Source organism: Heterocephalus glaber, unplaced genomic scaffold (genome assembly GCF_053883595.1).
Source record: "Heterocephalus glaber isolate CG9 unplaced genomic scaffold, H.glaber_assembly_v1.0 deba00001781, whole genome shotgun sequence".
NCBI classification, from domain to species: Eukaryota; Metazoa; Chordata; class Mammalia; order Rodentia; family Bathyergidae; genus Heterocephalus; species Heterocephalus glaber.
In genome coordinates this window covers 454,353-473,224 of record NW_028258467.1, presented here as the reverse complement: position 1 = coordinate 473,224, position 18,872 = coordinate 454,353, and the positions used below count along the sequence as shown (strand labels likewise).

Genomic DNA, 18,872 nt, shown 5'->3' with positions numbered 1-18,872 from the left:
GTGTGGGCCTGCAAGTGGTGCCTGCTGCAGGCTCCAGAACACAGCCATATTGGCAGCTGGCTTCCTTTTTGGATAGAATGAGAGGCCCAAGACCCATCCTGCACGGGTTTATTCTCCACAGCCCAGGCCCAGTGGTCATTGGCAGGGGAGGGGCTGCTACTGGTGAGGATGCCCAACCTCCTGGGAGAGGCAGATTGGGAGAAGAGGCCCTCTGCACCTCACTCAACAGAACATGTGACAAGGCTAGGGCTCCATGGGCAAGGCCATTCCGTCTGAATCTTGTCTTCTTAGGCTGAGCAGTCCAGTGGGCACAAGCAATCTGGAGGGGCCACTGTGGATGGTGGTAACTTCCGGTTGGGCGCTGAGGGGTCTCCACCTTTCTTCCATGGCTTCTGACTAGTTTGTACTGGAGATCCATAAGCCAGCACATGCTTTCCTCACTTTCAAAGCCACACCACTCACAGAAGCAGCTTGGGCTGTACTGCTCACACCCTCCTTCTGAGCCCCACAGTCCTGGCTGATGACCATAGCTGATGGGACCCTGCCCATGGGTCCCTCTAGCTTTCTCCATCAAGAGCTCTTGTCTCTTTAAAAAGAGCTTTTGTCTTAGGTGCCCTGGGCCAGAAATGCCCCTGGCTGTTCCCTGTCCTTCCCTACCACATTGCTGGTATTTGCAGGGAGCCCATTCTGCCCACCCATGCCTGGGCTCTGGGGAAAAGAGGTGATGACCCAGCCCTCCAGGTGTCCCTGGCCATAGATAAGTGAACATGGGGAATGTGATGATCACATGGTGCCTTGACCCACCCACCCCCCCGCCCAGGCGAGCTGGGTCACACAACACGCCACAGTGACTGGGGTGAGCCTCTAGCAGGTGTTGGAAAGGAGGTCCTGACATGTCCAGTGACCAAATCCTTGCACTCTGGGCAAACTACCAAAATCTGGGAAGGAGAAATTGAGGCGGGGGGCTGGTAGGTAGGGGACAGATGAGATCTAGCTAAACTATGAGGTGGGAGTGAGGAGCAGTCATATCACAGAGGGCTGAAAGTTCTGCACCAAGTTCGGCCCAGTTAAGAAGACACTGGCTAATGACGCCGTGGCCACAGGGTGGAGGGGTCCCAGGCAGGGTTCATTTTTGATCTGGTGTTCAGTGGGTGACAATTCATTGAGCTATACACTCGCATTTCCTGTATTTAACTTCTGTAAAACTTTTCTTACCAATGAGGTGGGCCTGAACCTGTTTAGGGAGGAGAGGGCTGGTGGAGTGAACCCTCTAAAATGTGCTGCTGCCCACAATGCTGCCCCGTGACCTCTCTGGACTTAATGTAGCCCCACCAAGAATTGGGGTCACTTGAAGGGGATGGAGGTGGGGGCCGTCTCTCCTGGGACCCAGCGCCCAGCCTGCAACCCGGATTCACCCATGTTCTCCCGCCGGGAGCTGACCTGACCCGCTTCTGCGCCTGACTTGAGCTGGAGCTGCGCACATGGACTATGGCACCATGTGCTGGAGGCCAGCAGCACTGGGGCAACGTCCATAGGAGCCTTCGGTCGCTGAGCTAGGAGGCCACTTCCCGGCCCACATCCCCAGCTCTATTCCTGACGTTACTACCACCTCTGCAAACCCGCCAGGCTGGCTGCAAGGACTAACCTGGCGTAGTGCCCAGTCATCATGGGAACAAAGGCGTGGGGGGGTGGGGGTTAAGGCGGGGTCTGTGGCCAGGGTCTACAAGGTAAATACACCTGATGTAACACGTAAGAACCATCTGGCTTTACAGTCCGGCTTTGTCTCACTTTTTAATACTTCACTTTTTGAATAGGAGATAGTTACAGGTTCAAATCAACTTTCAGGCAGGCTCAGTGGCACAGGTGTGCAATTCCAGCTACTTGGGAGGGTATGGCAGGATCACATTTGGAGCCCAGCCTGGGCAACTTAGCAAGAACTCATGTCAAAATGTAGCTCTGTAAAAGATCCTAGGTTCAATCCCCAGTATTGGGGTGTGGGGGAGATGAAGGCACAGAGGGTTTTTCAGTACTGGGGATTGAACCCAGGGCCTCATGAATACTAGGCAAGTAGTTATCACTGAGTTACATACCAAGCCCTTTTAAAATTCTGAGACAGGGTCTTCCTATATCACCCAGGCTAGACTTCATCATTCCCCTGCTTCAACCTCGCAAATAGGTGGAATTACAGGCATGTTCCACCATGCCTAACTAGGGAGGTAGTTCTTGGATGAGCTACTTTTGCCCTATGGGCTCTGTAGTCAGCTAAATCTCAAATAGGAAGCCATGGGCTTAATGGCTCAATAAGGCAGAGGATGGAGTTTGGCTGTACTGCACCTCAAAATCAAAGGGACTAATGGAGGAATGCTTATAAGTCTGGAACTAGAGGATGAGGAGCCCAAAGCTATGAATGCCCCTCAAACCCTTGGCCAACTCTGAACTAAAGGCACATTCATCAACAGGATTGGATGGAGACCAGTAGAAACAAAGTAGAATGATGCCCCTGGCTGAGCTGATAGGTGCCCATCTCCCTAAGGATCTGATGCTCTCCTCAGGGACCAACAAGCTACAGGCAGCTGCAAGGTGGCAGCTGCAGATGGGCAAGGTACAAGACCAACAGAGAAGCTGGCCCACTGACCGACCTTCGATCTGGCCCACAGCTCATCTGCTTGAGACAGGCACTGAAAGGTTTTGAGTCCCAAAATGTCAATGAACAGGCTCGTGGCCCCTGGGGTAAGGGTTGGAGGTCAGGACATCCAGCAGCTGTTTCTGCAGTTCCTGAGTGCATAGGCACCCTGTGCAGGTGAACCTACTGGAGCTTGGGCCGACACCAAGACTCCAAAGCAAAAACAGGTTTATTCAGATCCATGGTTAAAACTATGGTTTTGGTTTGATTTTTGATCATGGGCTCCAAAATGTATCCTGAGATTACATCAAAACACAAGGCCCAACAGTTAAAATTTGAAAACATGTTATTTTCTTTTTTAAAAAATCCCCACACACCAAAACCAAAGACTTGGTTTAATATCACTACCAAGATGCTGTTGTAGTGGTACATTGTCTGGAGGATGAACAAAGGTGAGACTGTGGTGATTTTTTTTGGACAGTGAACGTGTAGTTGTCATACACCAGGTATATGTCAGTGTTATCAAAAAGGTTACTGTCTCTGAGTACTTGGTTTATGGAGGAGCAAATACTGCTCTTGGCCATCTCTGGTTGCAGAAAGAAGCCAGCAGGACCCTGCCACAGCACTCCACCTGCCAACAACCAGCGTTTGCTTGTGGTGCAAGGCTGCAGAGGCTTGGGAGCCAGAGGTAAAGTAGGATCCTATGCTCTGAGAGGGTCGCCATGAAATTCAGAAGTAGAGCCTTCAGCCCAGCTTTGGACTCACTGCGAGAACATACAAGGGAACCATCCTTGCTTTGCCAAATCCGATAGCAAACCTTCGCTTTAAAGTGAATCAGGAGAGCCATTACCTAGTTTTCTCAGGAATCTTTTAGAAACTGATTCTTGCCTGGAGGGGAGGCTAAGCTACTATCGGGGCATCTCATGGGGAGAGATGTCACAACCTACTCTGCCCACTTCAAGGACAGCCACAGTGGAGAAATCTTCAAATGGAAAAATCTTCAAATGGTTACAAAGGCCTCCAAGACTAGCTCAGCTGCTTGTAGGGCCTTGGGCTGGCACAGTGAATGGCTGTGGCCAGCTCTGGTTGTCACACAGAGCCCTCTGACACTGCCTCTTCCTTGTCAGTCTCTCTTCTCATTTCAGTTTCATCTGGATGACTCCATGGTTGCAGGAAAACACTCCCCAGGAGTCCAAAGATGACCACACTCTGGTTTGGAAGCAGCAGGGCTTCTCAGCCTAGTGCAGCAAATCCTACCAGGGAGTTCTCTAGACAACAGCCACCCTGTCAGGGCTGGTGAAGTTTTCCCCGTTCTGTCAGCAATGTCATGGCTATGGCATAGAGGAGGTAGCCCAGGACAAGGAGCAGGGTGCAGGGTAGGGGTCTGATGCATAACAGAGAGGCCACGATGAAGGCCAGCAAGAGGAAGAGTAGTGTTCGGTAGCTGCCCAGGAAGCGCAGGCTGAGTCTGGGGCCCCGAGCATGGCTGGCCGCCTGCCTCTGCCCCACGGGGCTCAGCAGGTGCCTGTTGGCCAGTGTAGGCTCAATGAGATGGTATCGACAGAAGCTGCCAAGGAAGTCATCCCGGGAACACAGAGCAACCATCTGGCCTGCAAACTGGAACACAAAATCTCAGATGGGATGGTGACAGCACGTGCCATGGGCCTTAGGGCAACATAGCATCCTCCCTCTCAGGCCACCCCAGGACTCGAGCAATTCTCGCAGGCAGGGTCACTCTCCATCAGGAGTATTCCACAGCTCACAGGCAAGAGGGTATGGGGGTGGGGTTGCTGTCCCGGGCCAGGAGCATCCCTTGGAACCATCCCAGAAGTAGCTGGGCCCACCCCTACTGCCTACTCACTCTACGGTTGATGGCAGATGACAGCCGGAAGAGTGCTCGGACTAGGCTGGCATTCTCGTAGCTCCGGATGGGCTGTAGCTCTGAGTCCCCCTGGTACTCAATTTCAAACCTCCGCAGCCCATTGATGATCTAGAAACGCAGGCCACAAGGACAATTCAGAGGACATATCTTTGTCAACAGCCCAGAAGAGCCGTTTCTGTTTACTGGGACAAGATGGAATTGAGAACAAGTCACAGGATGACAGAGGCCTCTTACTTGGTAGCGGCCCAGGGCTGTGAGGATGAGCCCATCCTCCCCCACGATGCAGTCTGGGAGTTGTTTCTTCCCATTTTCGTCCTGCGTCGTCCCCAGGGTGAGTGTGAGCTGGGCGAGCTGGGCTTCACTGAGCTGTCAGAGAGAAACACCTCTGCTTTCAATTTCAAGGTGAAGGATAAAGGATGGGAACTAGTCTTCATCCCACCAGCCCCTTGACCTTAGGTGCAAACCCAACTACGAGATGAGTCCCCAGGAGGAGGAGGGAGGCCCTGGACAGAAGCCATGCTGGAGGCTTGTACAGGCCCTGGGACTGGCCATGGGCTGGGTGAGAAGAAAATCCCTCAGGGAGAGGACCATGCTGGCCATGGGACAAGCCCCAGGGCTCATACTCGGAATATCTGGCGCAGGTACTCCAGGGCCTTCTCTAGGTACTCATCTGTCTTGCGGATGCTGTCCTGGCCCATCTCGTCCAGGTCGTTGGCTGGGTAATAGCTGTTTGGGTCTGTGGGGCAGAAGCCCAGCCATGACAGGAAGGACCGGCCAGGGGGGCTCTCCACACACTGGTCAGAGATGGACCTGGCGGTCTGCTTGGCTTGTGTGATGAGCTGAGCAAGGCGCAACACCTGTGAGGGAGATACAGGGACAAATGGCTTGGATGAGGGGCACTCCCAGCACTTGGCCACACACAGGACAGGGCTGTGCTATCATCTAGTGAGGGTGACCTGGGGTCAGGAGTTTACAACCAGATGGGTGAGGGATCAAGAGGGGTGACTTACAGATGACCGTTTTCTTTTGTTTTTGAGACAGGGTCTCGCTTCAGGTTCAGGCTGGCCCTGAACTCACTATGTGGCCCAGATTAGCCTTGAACTCGAGGCGATTCTCCTGCCTCAGCCTCCTGAGTGCTGGGACTACAGGTGTGCACCAACACACCTGGCTTGTTTTGTTTTTTTGAGACAAGGTCTCACTACGTAGCCCAGGCTGGCCTTGAACTGTTGATCCTCCTGTCTTAGCCTCCCAAATGCTGAGATTTCAGGCCTGCACCACCACACCGGGCATATGGGTGATCTCTTAAATGTGAAAAAATTCTGAACTCTGCCTTTATTATCAGAAAAAAAAAAAGTCTTTACTGGAAAAAAGAACAGGAAGAGGGAGATACAGCAGTATGTCTACTCAACACACAACCTCCTTCCTTTTCTGAAACTTGGGTGCCTTCCCAGCTCTGTTGGTTCCCACAGCTACAGGGACCCCACGCCAGGAGCACCTCAGATCACTCACCAGGGTCCGGACCTCAGGCCCAAACATTGGGGTGTACTTGCAGTCCTGGCCCTCCAGGCTGTAAACGTGGCTCTTCACCTTGAATGAGGCGTCAGTGATGGCTGGTGGCCACGGAGACAGGAAGCTGCCAGTGACAGTAGGAGCTGTGAAGAACCGGTGCTGGCGATGGGGGATGACGAGTTCCGGCTCCAGGAATAGCTGCTCACCTGGAAGGCAGGGCTCGAGTCTGGCTCCAGCTTCGCAGGCCAGATTGCTGGTGCTCCTGGAAGGGCTCCAGAACAGTTCCTGTGGGCAGGGCTGGCAGCCTGAGGACCAGCTCCTGATGCTCAAGGAGCCCCTGGCAGCACCAAAAGGAAGCCAGCATCGAGACAACAGCATGCTGGGGACCAAGACCATCTCCTGATCTACACCACAAGGCACCAGAGGAGCTACACACAGTGGGTGGTTCCACTCCACTCCTGTCAGGCACACAGAGCCCGGAGTCCAGCCACAGGGAAGGCAGGGTTCAGTCAGGCTCAGAGACTTCCCCAAACCAACCTTGAACAGAGCCACCTGCAACCCCATGAGGCACACAGCCTTCCCTGGGTCTCTACGTGCTGCTTCCTGACAAAGACAATCCAGCTGTCCCAGGACTGATGACTTACCTTTTTGGATCATTTCAGCCAGGTTGGGCTGGGCAAAGACTTTGGCCACTCGGAACACCATGAGCGCGTTCTTGGGGCTGACCAGGTCTGTGCGGAGTGCACGGTTTAGGAAGCTCACGAAGAGCTTGGTGTACACCAGCAGGTTCTCCTGGACAAAGGGTGCCCTGGGGGCCAGGATGGCAGGTCAAGACCACCTGCTGGAGCCTGGTCCTTACCCCTAAAGCTCTTGGCTTCCAGACTCCCTGGACAAGACCTTATGAAGGTGTTGTGAACCGCAGCTCTAGTGTCCAGGGAGGAAGAGGCAAGACCCAGACCCTCTGAGGACAGTGGTCCTCAAGAATGGGGCTCCTTCCAAGAGGTACAAGGCCACCCAGCAAGGTTGGTCTGAAGCCTGATGGGCAGAGGGAAGAAACAGCAGATGGGTGAGGAGAAGCCTTTGGTTCGGGAGAAAAACGTTTAATGGCCTCTGGTGGAGGCCTGAGGGGAGGTCAGCTGTGAGGAGCAAGTTGGAGGTGACCAGGGTGCTGCTGCTCTGAGCTGGTAAAGAAAGATGGAAGGAGGCTTTAGGGGCATCCTGGGACACTGATTTGAGCCAGAAGGAGAAGGGCAAGGAGACAGGCAGAGGCTCGCCTACATGTCCTTAGAAAATCCCTTCTGGGGACAAAGCTCAGTCCAGGAAAGGCTGGCCTGTGCACCCACCATGTAGGGCTTGGAAAAAGAGCTCAGGAGGCCACCAGAGGCAGAGTAAGGCCAACCCAAACACAGGCTCCCCCAGCTGTCTGCCCATTGAAGCAGAACCCATGCATGGGAGACAGTGGAATTGAGAGGAAGAGGGGCCAAGGCCTCACCATTTCTCCGACACACACCGGGGTTGGGAATCACTGCTCTGAGGCTGCTTCTCAGATGCGTACCTCCACGGCTGCAGGTAGCTCAGCCACATTTCCAGGACCTAGTGAGGGAAATGTGCCTCCTGAAGGCCTGGCAGCCATGGGACTGAGGGTCTTTCAATCACATTCTTGGGTGGCATGCAGCCTGATTCCCAAGGAGCAGCTGAGGTGGAAAGGACCATAGCCTTAGCTATGGCCCGTGGAAGGGTAGGGTGCCACCATGTTCTGGCCTCTGACCTCCGTACAGATGTCAGTGGGATCAGCTCCTCCCACATCCCCCCAAGAGAGCACAGGAGGAACTTGCATATCATAGGGACATTTGCCCTTCACAGCAGCCCTTCAAGAACCAGGCTCATGAGTGTGCCCAGCGCAGCCGGGAGAGGCCAGAAGACACCCTCCTCCCAATGCTGACAGCTAGGGTGTGGTGGGGCTTTTCTGTACCGCAGAGTCAGCTTTGGAAATGCCAACCAGCAGAACAATAACCTTTCAAGACCTCCTTTCCATGGCCTCTCAAGGTAGCCATCACTTCCCTCCCTCAGAACAGAGGGCAAAAAGTGAAGGTGCAAGGGGGCCAGAACTTACAGCTCTGAAGGAAGCATCCAGGGGCCAGTGGCCAAAGCAGTGCTGCAGGAAGAGGTAGAGCTTCCGCTGGACAAATCTCGGGACAGCGGCCCTAGAGGGGATAAGGAGGTCACTGGCTGCCACCAAGGAGTGCTGAGGACTCCCTTGGAGGTAAGACCTGTTTTTAGTCCCATTTTTCAGAGGAAGAAACCAAGGTTCCGAGAGGTCAGGGAATATCCTGAGGACACAGCACACAGGGAGCTGGGCCAGTACGATTCTTACACAAACCTCTCAGCCCCACACCAGTCACCTGCTCTGCTGGCCCCAGTCTCCGGAAGGTGGGGGGTAAGGGGGAGCGGGGGGTGGGGCACGAAGGTGGCAGTTTGCCATTAGGACAGCCTCTCACTTTAGCCCTGACAATGGGAAGGAAGGGACAAGCCAGAGTAGCAAGACAGGGTCTCTCTCTGGCCACTGAAAAGGGGAGGTCTGGAGAGGAAGCTTTGGGAACAGAAGCAGTAGGGCAGCCCCAGCAGCTCTGGACCTGAGTGGGGTGAGACAGACTGCCATGGGGTTAGGGCATCTGGCACTTCCTTAGCCCAGCTGAGGTCTCCATGCTCTCAGCAGGCTGCCTTGTCCCACCCCATGTCTTGGGTGAAAGTCACAGTGGGCATGTGGTGTGAAGGATGAGGAAGCCAGAAGTCAAGGGAGCCCTGCCAGCCTGCACCCACCGTTTGAACTCCTCCAAGGGACTGGTGGCATGGGAGTGGGTTGAGGGCGAGGCCTGCTCAGGCTTCAGGCTGTTGGCAAAGGCATGCAGGTGCTTCAGCAACAGGCGCACCACTAGCACGTGCTCCTCGGAGGGTGTGAATGACTCCTAAGGTGGGGAAAGAGGCCGTCAGGACCCAGGGATCCTGGGGCACATTCTGCCCCTCGGCTGGCCACTCTCCCACCCCATAGGAGGCACAAGACAGGAGTAGGGCCACCCCCTGGGATCCCACTGTGCCTGGCATTCAGTATGAGTCTCGTGTCACCTGTAGCAGTGAAGCGCATGGCCCAGCTCATGGCCAGTCTGCCCTAGGGAGGGCCAGCTGAAAGACACACTGTAAAGTGCTCTCCAGTGTACCAAAAACCCCACTGCTGTAACATACTGCTATGTGCCCCAATGCATTGCTGCCTGTGCTAGCCTCAGGGGTCCCTACCTTCTAGCCAGCCAGAGGACCAGGGACAGGGGCAGCCCACCAGAGCTCTGAACCCGGGGTCACCCGACTGCCTCCTGGGTGTGTACAGAAAGCTCTCAGGGCTCACCTTTTAGTAGAGGGAACTTCTTTCTCCCCAGTTCGTTCTCTGGCCACAACCCTGACTCCCCTACCTGCTTCCTCTCCTAGTCACAGCTAGACAGGGACTCAGCCCCAGAGGAGTCCTCTCCCGCCAGTGGACCTGTAGTCAGCCAATATCCTCAGGACAAGGGCAACCTTAACTTCTCACTCGTGATACACAGGATCTTGGAGGTCAAAACCGGTGAGTGAGGAAAGCCTTTCTGCTGGCCGCAGGGCTCTCCCAGCTGTTCAGCACTCAAGTGAAGGTGGGCTCAGTGGAGCCTTGGAAGAGGACTGGGGGTTTGTGGGGGAGGCAGTGGACATCTGAAGGCAGGACCCCACACTCATCCCCAGCCCTCTGGGTTTCAAACATCTTGCAATAGGGTCCAGGGTCCTCGCATCTGGCACAGGGTCCAGCCCTGAGGTACTGGCCTCAGGCCTCTCTGTCATGAAAATGCCCCCACATATCCAGGTGACACCATCGCTGACCTAATGTAAAGATGGAACTGTGGGTGGGAGGTTATTTTCCTCTGCTTATTAAGTATAAAATAATGATGTAGCTTGTCCCCTGTAAAACTCATGCTGAATTTTAATCTTCATTACAAGGTATTAAGAGGTAGCGCCAAGCAAGACCTTTACCAAGCACCTAGGGCTCTGCCTTCACAAATGGATTAATCCAATCATTCAACTAATGAAAGAATGGGTCACATGGAGAGGGTCAGCTCTGAAAGCCAGGCTAGGTCTCTTTCATGTTCCCTGCCTCCTGCCATGTGATGATGCTCTATGCCATTTCAGGACTCTGTGAGCATAAGGCAATCAATCATCAGATGTAGCCCTAGACCAGTGACGGTGAACCTTTAAGAGCTTTCAATGATACAAACAGCGTGCTGCAGCACATGTTGCCACAGGTTCGCCACCACTGCAGACTCTGGACCAAAGCTGTAAGCCAAAAGAAATCTCTGTAACTTACTAGCCTGTGGTACTGTGCTATTAGCAACAGAAATGAACTAAGACATACAATAATAGCATTAATACTAATACTAAAAGACCAGAAGAGCATCGGGGCCAGATTCCGACACACACACACACCCCAACTTTGAATCCTTCTCCTTTTCTATTTTTATGCTACGTTTGCTAAGCTAAAGTTCTCTCTCAACTCTCTTCTCTTCCCAAGCCAAAACTCTACACAGAATCTGGGGCCACAGTTGCACTTGGCCTCTTCCACCAGTGCTGAGGCCACAATCCAGGGCCTCACGCATACTAGGCAGACTCCACCACTGAGCCATATCCCCAGTCCCTACCACGGCTCACTTTTTAAAGACATGTCCCAGGGGCTGAAGGTATAGCTTGGTGGTAATAGCACTTGCTTACTATGTACAAAGCCCTGGATTCAATCTCCAGCACAGACAAAAAAATTTTTTAGAAGTTTAAGAACATGTCTCCAAACCCCACAGCATTTCCCACTGGGCCCCGCCTCTTAAGGACTCTCAATTCTCCTGCTATTGAGGCTGAACAGAGGCTGAATCCAGGTTCGGCCAAGCTTGCTCAGCACTTGGTCCTCCCAAGGAGCCTCTCCTCCTTCCTCAGCGCAGCTGCTTCTTCTGAACAAGATCTCCACTGTGAGCTCCACTGAAGTTACCATCCCATCTCACACCATGATTTAGCATCTTGGCTCAAATTCAAACATAGCTCTCATGTGCTCCTTCACACCCAAGATGAGATGAAATGGACAGAGCTGTGCCCGTGACCTCAGCCTCTTCTCACAAATCAGCTAACTTCACTGTCCCTGAAACACCCTAGTCTGAATTCATTTTCATTGACCTCAAATCCGTCCACATACTTGTCGCTACTACCAAGCAGACCACAGTCTCCATGATGTCACTGCCTGCTCTCACTTGCCTCCAAGAATCTACAAGTTGCCTGAACCTACATACTATGCTGCTCAGAACTAGCCTCTCAATCGCCTGCAGCAGGCCTCAGCCAGACCTTCACTCTACCACTGCACTGACAGGCACTCTGTACTGTGGGGCGGGGAAGGGAAGGAAACGACAGCAGCCAGTACTTGGTAGGCGTGGAGGGCTTGGAGGCTGGGTTGGGCAGGGCTGTGGAGGGCGCTGGAGACACTGAGTCTGTAGTGCAGAACCTCCAGCTGAGACAACACACAGAGAGAAGCCAAGAAGAGGCAGGAGGGCAGAGGACAAGGCAAGGTGGGGAAGGGGAGACATGGGACAGGGCAGGGGGAAGGGGAAGTGGGAAAGAAGAAAAAACAGTGAGAAGGAGCCCAGATGGAGGAAGAAAAAAACAAAAAACAAAAAACAAAAAACAAAAACAAAAACAAAAGCACGTCAGTGACAATCCAAACAATCACAGCCCCAGCATCCTGGGGCCAGCAAAGCACCACCCCTCTTGGTGGCCCAAACCCAGGACTCAAACCACAGGCAAATCTGCTGCCAGCCCCATGTTGGGCACCCTCCTCGGCCTTATAGGCTGAGATACAAATGGACCCTCAAGATTATTGGGGAACCCCCTTCATGTTGCTGGGGCTGACAGCCTCTTCAACTCTGTCATCAAAGGTGCTTTCCCCAACTTTGAGACCACACTATGTGGTACCTGCCCCCACAGCCCAGGACTCTAACTGGGATATGCTGATTGTCATCAAAGCACAGAAGGCCTCAAGGCTCAGGAAAGATATTTTTGAGGAGCCAGTTTCAGAAGGACTCTCTACCCCAAAAACAAAAATGTGGACAGTTGGCCCTCTGCATACACAGGTTTGATCAACTAAACCAACACATGAAGGGGTTGGGGGCTGCATCTGTACCTAACATGTACAGGCTATCTTTCTTCTTTACCCATTCATTCATTCATTCATTCAGTACTGGGGATTGAACCTAGGAGCTTCCCTGTGCTAGGCAAGTGCTCTACCACTGAGCTACGGTCTTTTTCCCCCAACTTTCTTACCACTGTTTCCTTAATAATACTGTACAACTATTTATATGATATTTATACTGGTAGGTATACTTTTGATTCTTAGGTTTCATAAGTGACCTAAAAATGACTTAGTACATATGGGAGGATATATACAGGTTATATGGAAATACTGTGTCATTTTACATAAAGGACTTGAGGATCCATGAAGATTTTGGTATCCATGAGAGTCTTGGAACAAGTCCCCCCAAATACTGAGGGATGACTGTAACTTATTGGCTTTTCCTTGGTTGACTTGAGAAGAAATTTACCAAATCAGTAGATACCGTATAGGATGTGATCAATTCTTATGTGTCCAAAACATAATCAATGTCCCTTCCATGAATGGTTTTCTCTCAGAACTGAGGGCAGGGATGGGTTGCCAAAGATAGGCTCCCAAGGGCAGCACAGACTGAGGGTGACAGGCCCACCCTCTGCCCCACACACCCTACACTCTCCCACATTCTGTGGTCATTAGTTATAATTCTGGGAAAATAGTCTTTCCTAACTCACTAGGACTCTGCCTTCCAAGTGCACAGGGCTCCCAAGGGAAGGAGCCCCCATATATCCACAAAGTCAGCAGGACTGAGGCTGGGACAGGCCTGGACAGCAGGGGTAACAGCAGAGCTGGAAAGATGCCTAGCTCCCACCCCAGGACTCTCTACCCTACCTCCCTGCAGCATTGCTGCCCTTCAGCCAAGCACAGCCCAGTGGCACCCAGCATACTTCCTGCCCAAGCAGCATGCCCACGGGGCTTCACACAGGTCAGAACACACTTGCCAGGCACTGAGGTGACTCGCAGCGAGACAAGAGCACAAGAGGATGGCAAAGGCCCCTCACAGCCTTCCTCTGGGCCAGACCGCAGGCTCAGGGAGGAACCAAGGAGCAAAGTCCCAGTGAAGTCCCTGCCCCTTCCTGTGAGAACACAAGGCTGGCACCATGACCACTTCCAGGGCCATAGCCATCATTGCCCCCAGCCACTGGTCAGTGAACACATGCCTTGGACCCAGAGTAGGACTTCAGGTGCTGCACTTCCAGCATTTGGAAATCAAGGGTAAGCAGGGATGGCAAGGATCTGTGTAAGATAGGCATAGTGCAAGCCCTGATAAACAGTAAGAGGCCTTAGATGGCAGGACCATTGCAGCTATTTTCCTCAGTGTCTATCCACAGGTTTCTTGTATTTTTTTTTTCTTTCCTGCCTCAATAGGAGGAACCAAAGGGCTGAGCCTCTTGGACGCCCAGGCCTCTCAATGGCAGTCATTCTGGTAAGTCTCATCCCCCTAAGGTCTGTCCAAGAAGAAGCGAATGTGGGGACAAAGGGGAAGGCGCCTCTCTATGAGAACAGGGACAGCCTTCCCCCAGCCTGTGAAGACACAGGTGACTGTCCAGAAAGGTCTTTCTGGTTGGCCCTTGAAAGTAGTGTGACTGTCATTCACTCAGAAGACACCATGGGCAGACAGGAAGACAATGCAGCAAAGCAACCCCTGCTTCTGCACAGCCAAGACAGATGCACAGAGCTGAGCACCTCCCAGGAGCCCAGGACAGGAGGCAGGACCCGAGAACAAACTGAGGGGAAACCCAGCCCCCAGACCACCATTTCCCAGTCAGAAACATGCAGGAGGTCTGTACAGGAAGCAGGCAGGACATGACAGGCTCTTGGTGGCTCAAGAAGCCCAGGATGGATAGAGTCTTGGGCCTTTCCCCATTTTCCTCCTCCTAGGTGATGCCAAAGATGAAGTATTGGAGCACCCTGTGCTTTAAGAGGAGCAGTGGGAGCCAAACCCCATCCTCCACACTGACAGCACTGGGGTCTTAGAATTGGCTACAGAAACTGGAGTAAAAGCAGGAGCAGAACAATGGTCTCTCCCCAAAATCGGAGTTCAGTTACAGGATACTCTTCTCAATTTTAACTTTTTTATTTTTTTTCCAGCACTGGGGATTGAACTAAGTGCCTTTGCACTGAGTTGTATCCTCAGGCCTTTCTCTCTCTATATATATTTTAATTTGGAGACAATCTTGCTAAATTGCCCAGGCTGAGCTCCAATTTGTGATCCCTCACCTCAGCGTCTCAGAGTGCTGGAATTACAGCCATGTACCACCACAGCTAGCTCCTTTCTTATTTATTTTTTTATTTTGAGACAGGGTCTTGCTAAATTATTAAACTTCCCAGGATAGCTCAAACTTGTGATGCCTGTAATTAGAGGTATGCACCACTACAGCTGGCTCTTTTTTTATTTTGAGACAAAGTCTTGCTAAATTCTAAGTTGCCCAGGCTGCTAAATTGCTCAAACTTTCAATCCTCCCATTCAACCTTCCAGAGTGCTGGGATTACGGGCATGTGCTACCATTCATTCTTTATTTTTTTTTTTTTTAATGGTGCCAAGGATCAAACTCAGGACCTTATGCTTTTGAGGCAGGCGTGGTGCCACTGCGCTAAATCCCCAGCCCCCTAGACTCTTCATTCTTGAGGAACCCCTCCAGAATTTTGCCTGGCATTGACAAATCAAAGTCTACAGAGCAGGGGTTGGGGTTGTAGCTCAGAGTCACAGCGCCTGCCTGGCAAGTTCAAGGTCCTGAGTTCAATCCCCAGTACCAAAAAAAAACACCCAACAACAAAGTCTACGGAGCAAACTGATGCCAGAAGCCACAGGCATCAGACTGTGTTGGTGGTGACAGTGCCTTGGGCACCAGACCAGATTCAAATTGTTTCACAGTATGTGAATCTGTGACTCTAAGTGTCCATGGACCACTCACTAACTGAACAGAACCATTTCACTCTGGAGAGCCCAGTAGAGTGCCTGGCCCAGGGATAGCAACACCAGGAGGTTCCAGGGACTCTCCTATGTTCATCGTTTGCAAATAAGTGTGCTGCCAAGGGAAGGAAGTAGGGGAAGGGCCAGGGAAGAGGAAGGGAGGAAGGTGGAAGAGGAGAATGAGGAGGAGGAAGAGGAGAAAGACCAGGGCACATGCAGAAGAGAAGGCCCCACCCACCACAAAAATGGCTGCTTCTGATGCTCTTGAGGAGGTAAGGACAACATGGGCCGAAAAAGAATATTCAAATTCACCACAGTGGCAGGTATCCAACCAGGGCCATCACCTCTCTTGAGAGCACAAAGATACTGCTGATGGCAATGGAGAAACTCAGAAGTGACTCCCAGAGGTATCTGCAGCTTCCCCTACCCCCATAGCAAGAGCACCAGAATCTGTTGTTCCCCTGATAACCACACAGGGAGGACCCAGAAAGGACACACCTCCAAGTGCCAGGGCCCAGCCCTTGCAATATAAGACCCTCATACTAAAAAACAATACCCACCTTGTGTTAGGCATCTGAATGAAAGGTGGATGGTGGGCTGCTTCCCACCATCCAGGTTGTGACAAGTAACTTAAGACTAAGAACAAGAAATAGCAAGTTGACCAGAGCCAAAGCAGAAAACAGGAAGAACAACTGGAAACATACCTTGGCATGAGGGGACTGCATTTTCTGATACATTTCCAAGGAATAATGGTGAAGCCACATTTCAACAAACACCTGCAAAGGAGCATTAGCTGATCAAAATGTTGAACAGGGCCAAGATCAGTCCAGGCGGAATGGAATCTCTCCAACAAGTGGTGAGGGGGAAACAGTGTATCAGTATATAAAAGAATGAAATTGGAAACTTATTTATAAAAAAGTTAACTCAGCTTGGCATGGTGAAACAGCCTGTAATCCCAGCATTTGGGAGAATGAGGCAAGAGGATTACCAAGAGTTCAAGGGCAGCCTGGGCTAAACAGTAAATTCAAGGTTAGCCTGGACTACAACACTGTCTTAAAAAAATTAACTCAAACTAAATGTAAGCTAAAACCATGCAACTCAGAAGAAAACATGAGGGGAAACCTTCACTACCTCAGATCTGGCAATGACTTCTTTGACATGGTAGCAAAAGCACAGGTAATGAAAGAAAGAGACAACAGAATAACATCAAAAGATTTTTTTGGGGGGTAGCAGTACTGGGAATTAAATCCAGGGCCTTCACACTGAGCTACATCCCTAAGCCTTTTTAAAAAATTTTATTTTGACACAAGGCCTCACTAACTTGCTCAGTTGCCTGGGCTGGGCTTGAAACGGTGCTCCTCTTACCTCAGCCCCTCACACTGCTGGGATTCTAGGCAAGCACTACCATGATGAGCTAAAACACACTACTGCACTCAGGAGGCCGAGGCAAGAGGATTGACACAAGTTCGAGGCTAGCCTGGACTACATAGTGAATTCAAGGCCAGCCTCAATTACATATTGAGACCCTGCCTCAAAAAATAAATAAATAAATAAATAAAGACACTATTGATAGAATAAAAATATAACCTACAGAATGAGAAAAAATACTTGCAAACCACATATCTGATAAGAAATTTACATTCAGAATATCTAGAGAAATTCTAAAACTCAACAACAACAAAAAATCAAACAATCTGATTCAAAGGAACTGGGCAAGGTGACACACATCTGTAATCCCAACACTTGGGAGGCTAAAGCCAGCCTGGGCTACAGTGTGTTTAAGGCCAGCCTGAACTACAAAGGGACACCCTGTCTCAGTCTTTAAAGATATACAAATGGCCAATTAAGCACATGAAAAGAGGCTAAACATCACTATCCACTAGGGAAATGAAAATCAAAACAAGGAGACAGCACTAGCTCTTGGAGCAGCTATTATCACAAAAGCAGAAAATAACAAGGCATATTGTAGATATGAAGAAACAAGAACCCTGTATCCTCCTGATGGAATAAAAAAATGGCACTGAAACTGTTGAAAGCTGTAGGGTGGTACTTGGAAAAAAATTAAACACACAGCCAGGCATTGTGGCACACGCCTGCAATCCGAGCACTCAGGAGGCTGAGGCAGAGGATCACTGTGAGTTCAAGACCAACCTGGGCTACACAGTGAGTTCAAGGACAGCCTGAACTACAGAGACCCCGTCTCAAAACAAAACAAAACAAAATATAACAAAACACGAAACAATCAAGCCAGCCTCTGCAATTTAGATAAACCATGTCTCAAAATAAAAAATGGGCTGGGAATGTAGTAAAGGCCCCAGGTTCAATCCCCAGTACTACAAGGAAAAAAAATTAAACCTGGCAGGCTGAGGCAGGAGGACTGCAAGTTCAAAGACAACCTGAGCAAATTAGTGGGGACACTGTCTCAAAATATAATTAAAAGGACTGGGGATGTAACTCTGGTAGAATGCTTGCCTGGCATGTACAAGACAAACCAAAAACAGAATTACACTATGCTCCAACAGTTCCATTCCAGGGTATACCCAAAAGTTCTCAAAGCTGGGACTTGAGATATTTATACACTCCTGCTCATAGCAGCCTTATTCCCAAGAGCTAAAAAGCCAAAGCAATCCAGGTGTCTACTGACAGATGAATGGCTAAGCAGAATGTGTACATCCATACAGTGGGATATTATGCAGCCATAAAAAGGAGGAAAATTCTGATACATGTTACAACATGGATGAACCTTGAGGACCTTATACTAAGCGAAATAAGCTAGTTACAAAAAACAAAAGCTGTGTAATCTAGCTAAATTCTCTAGACATGAAGTACCTAGAGTGCTGTGGTCAAATTCTTAGAAACAGAAGGCAGAATAGTGGTTCCAGGGTAAAGAGGAGAAATGGAGTTATTTAAGGGATTTTAGTTTCTAAAGATAACAAAGCATTTTGGAGGTTAGCTGCACAGCAGTGTGAATGTACTTAACATTACTGGACAGTACACTTAGAAATGGTTAAGATGGCAAAATTTATATTATATATACTTTACCATAATTAAAATGTTTTATTAAAAAAGCATTAGTGCTCTGGTCCAGGAAACAGAACCCTTCAACTCTGTCTTGCCAGCTTGTGTCTCAGTCATCTGTCCACCTCATGGCCAGCACAGCCCAGAGCCCACATCAGCTTGGGCCATCTACACCACCAGTCTCCTCTTCGATTCCTATTGAGAGGCTGGAGCCTACCAGGGCAGACACAGGACTCTGACTGTTCCCATTTGCATCTCTTGACGTAACGTGCAGGGGGCTCCCTAACCACCAAGCTGGGGGCTTCAGAGGAACTTTGCCCTTCAGCATCATAAAAATGCTTCTAATCCAGGCATGCTGGTGGACATCTGTAATCCTAGCACTCAGGAGGCTGAGGCAGGAGAACTGCCACAAGTTAGAGACCAGCCTGGGCTACACAGTGAGCTTAAGGTCAGCCTACACCAAGGACCTTCTCAAAAAGCCAAAGAAAAAGCTTCTGTGGCAGGATTTAATATTAATAAGGTGGTAATCAGGGGGAAACCTCTCCAACAACATGGGAGGTCAGAGGGTCATGGTGGGAATGGGGGAATAGCATTTACACTGATCTACTAGAAACTAAAAGGCTATAATGATTATACCCCCCTGAGAGGGGGGAAAAAAATTATGTGGACAAGGGAGCTTGGGATGGAAAACATTCTCAATGACATATAGGGCAGA

At 50.7% G+C, this 18,872-nt stretch overlaps 1 protein-coding gene across 5 annotated transcripts in view; it reads right to left on the bottom strand.

Moving 5' to 3' along the window:
- Positions 1-2,951: 2,951 nt before the first annotated feature.
- Smpd4 (sphingomyelin phosphodiesterase 4) overlaps positions 2,952-18,872 on the bottom strand; it is a 26,813-nt gene continuing 10,892 nt past the window's right edge. For 3 of the 5 annotated variants that reach the window (XM_087202863.1, XM_004874882.4, XM_013069318.3), the window contains exons 10-20: positions 15,844-15,915; positions 11,485-11,571; positions 8,835-8,980; positions 8,128-8,218; positions 7,507-7,607; positions 6,659-6,822; positions 6,015-6,220; positions 5,129-5,362; positions 4,740-4,871; positions 4,485-4,613; positions 2,952-4,240 (exon numbers count right to left, since the gene is read on the bottom strand). In XM_087202863.1, coding sequence (XP_087058989.1) covers positions 3,911-4,240; positions 4,485-4,613; positions 4,740-4,871; positions 5,129-5,362; positions 6,015-6,220; positions 6,659-6,822; positions 7,507-7,607; positions 8,128-8,218; positions 8,835-8,980; positions 11,485-11,571; positions 15,844-15,915 — 1,692 coding nt within the window. In that variant the 3' untranslated portion in view covers positions 2,952-3,910. Of the gene's footprint in view, positions 4,241-4,484; positions 4,614-4,739; positions 4,872-5,128; positions 5,363-6,014; positions 6,300-6,658; positions 6,823-7,506; positions 7,608-8,127; positions 8,219-8,834; positions 8,981-11,484; positions 11,572-15,843; positions 15,916-18,872 lie in introns of all 5 variants that reach the window. The other 2 variants (XM_004874884.4, XM_004874883.4) reach the window with 2 other exon arrangements.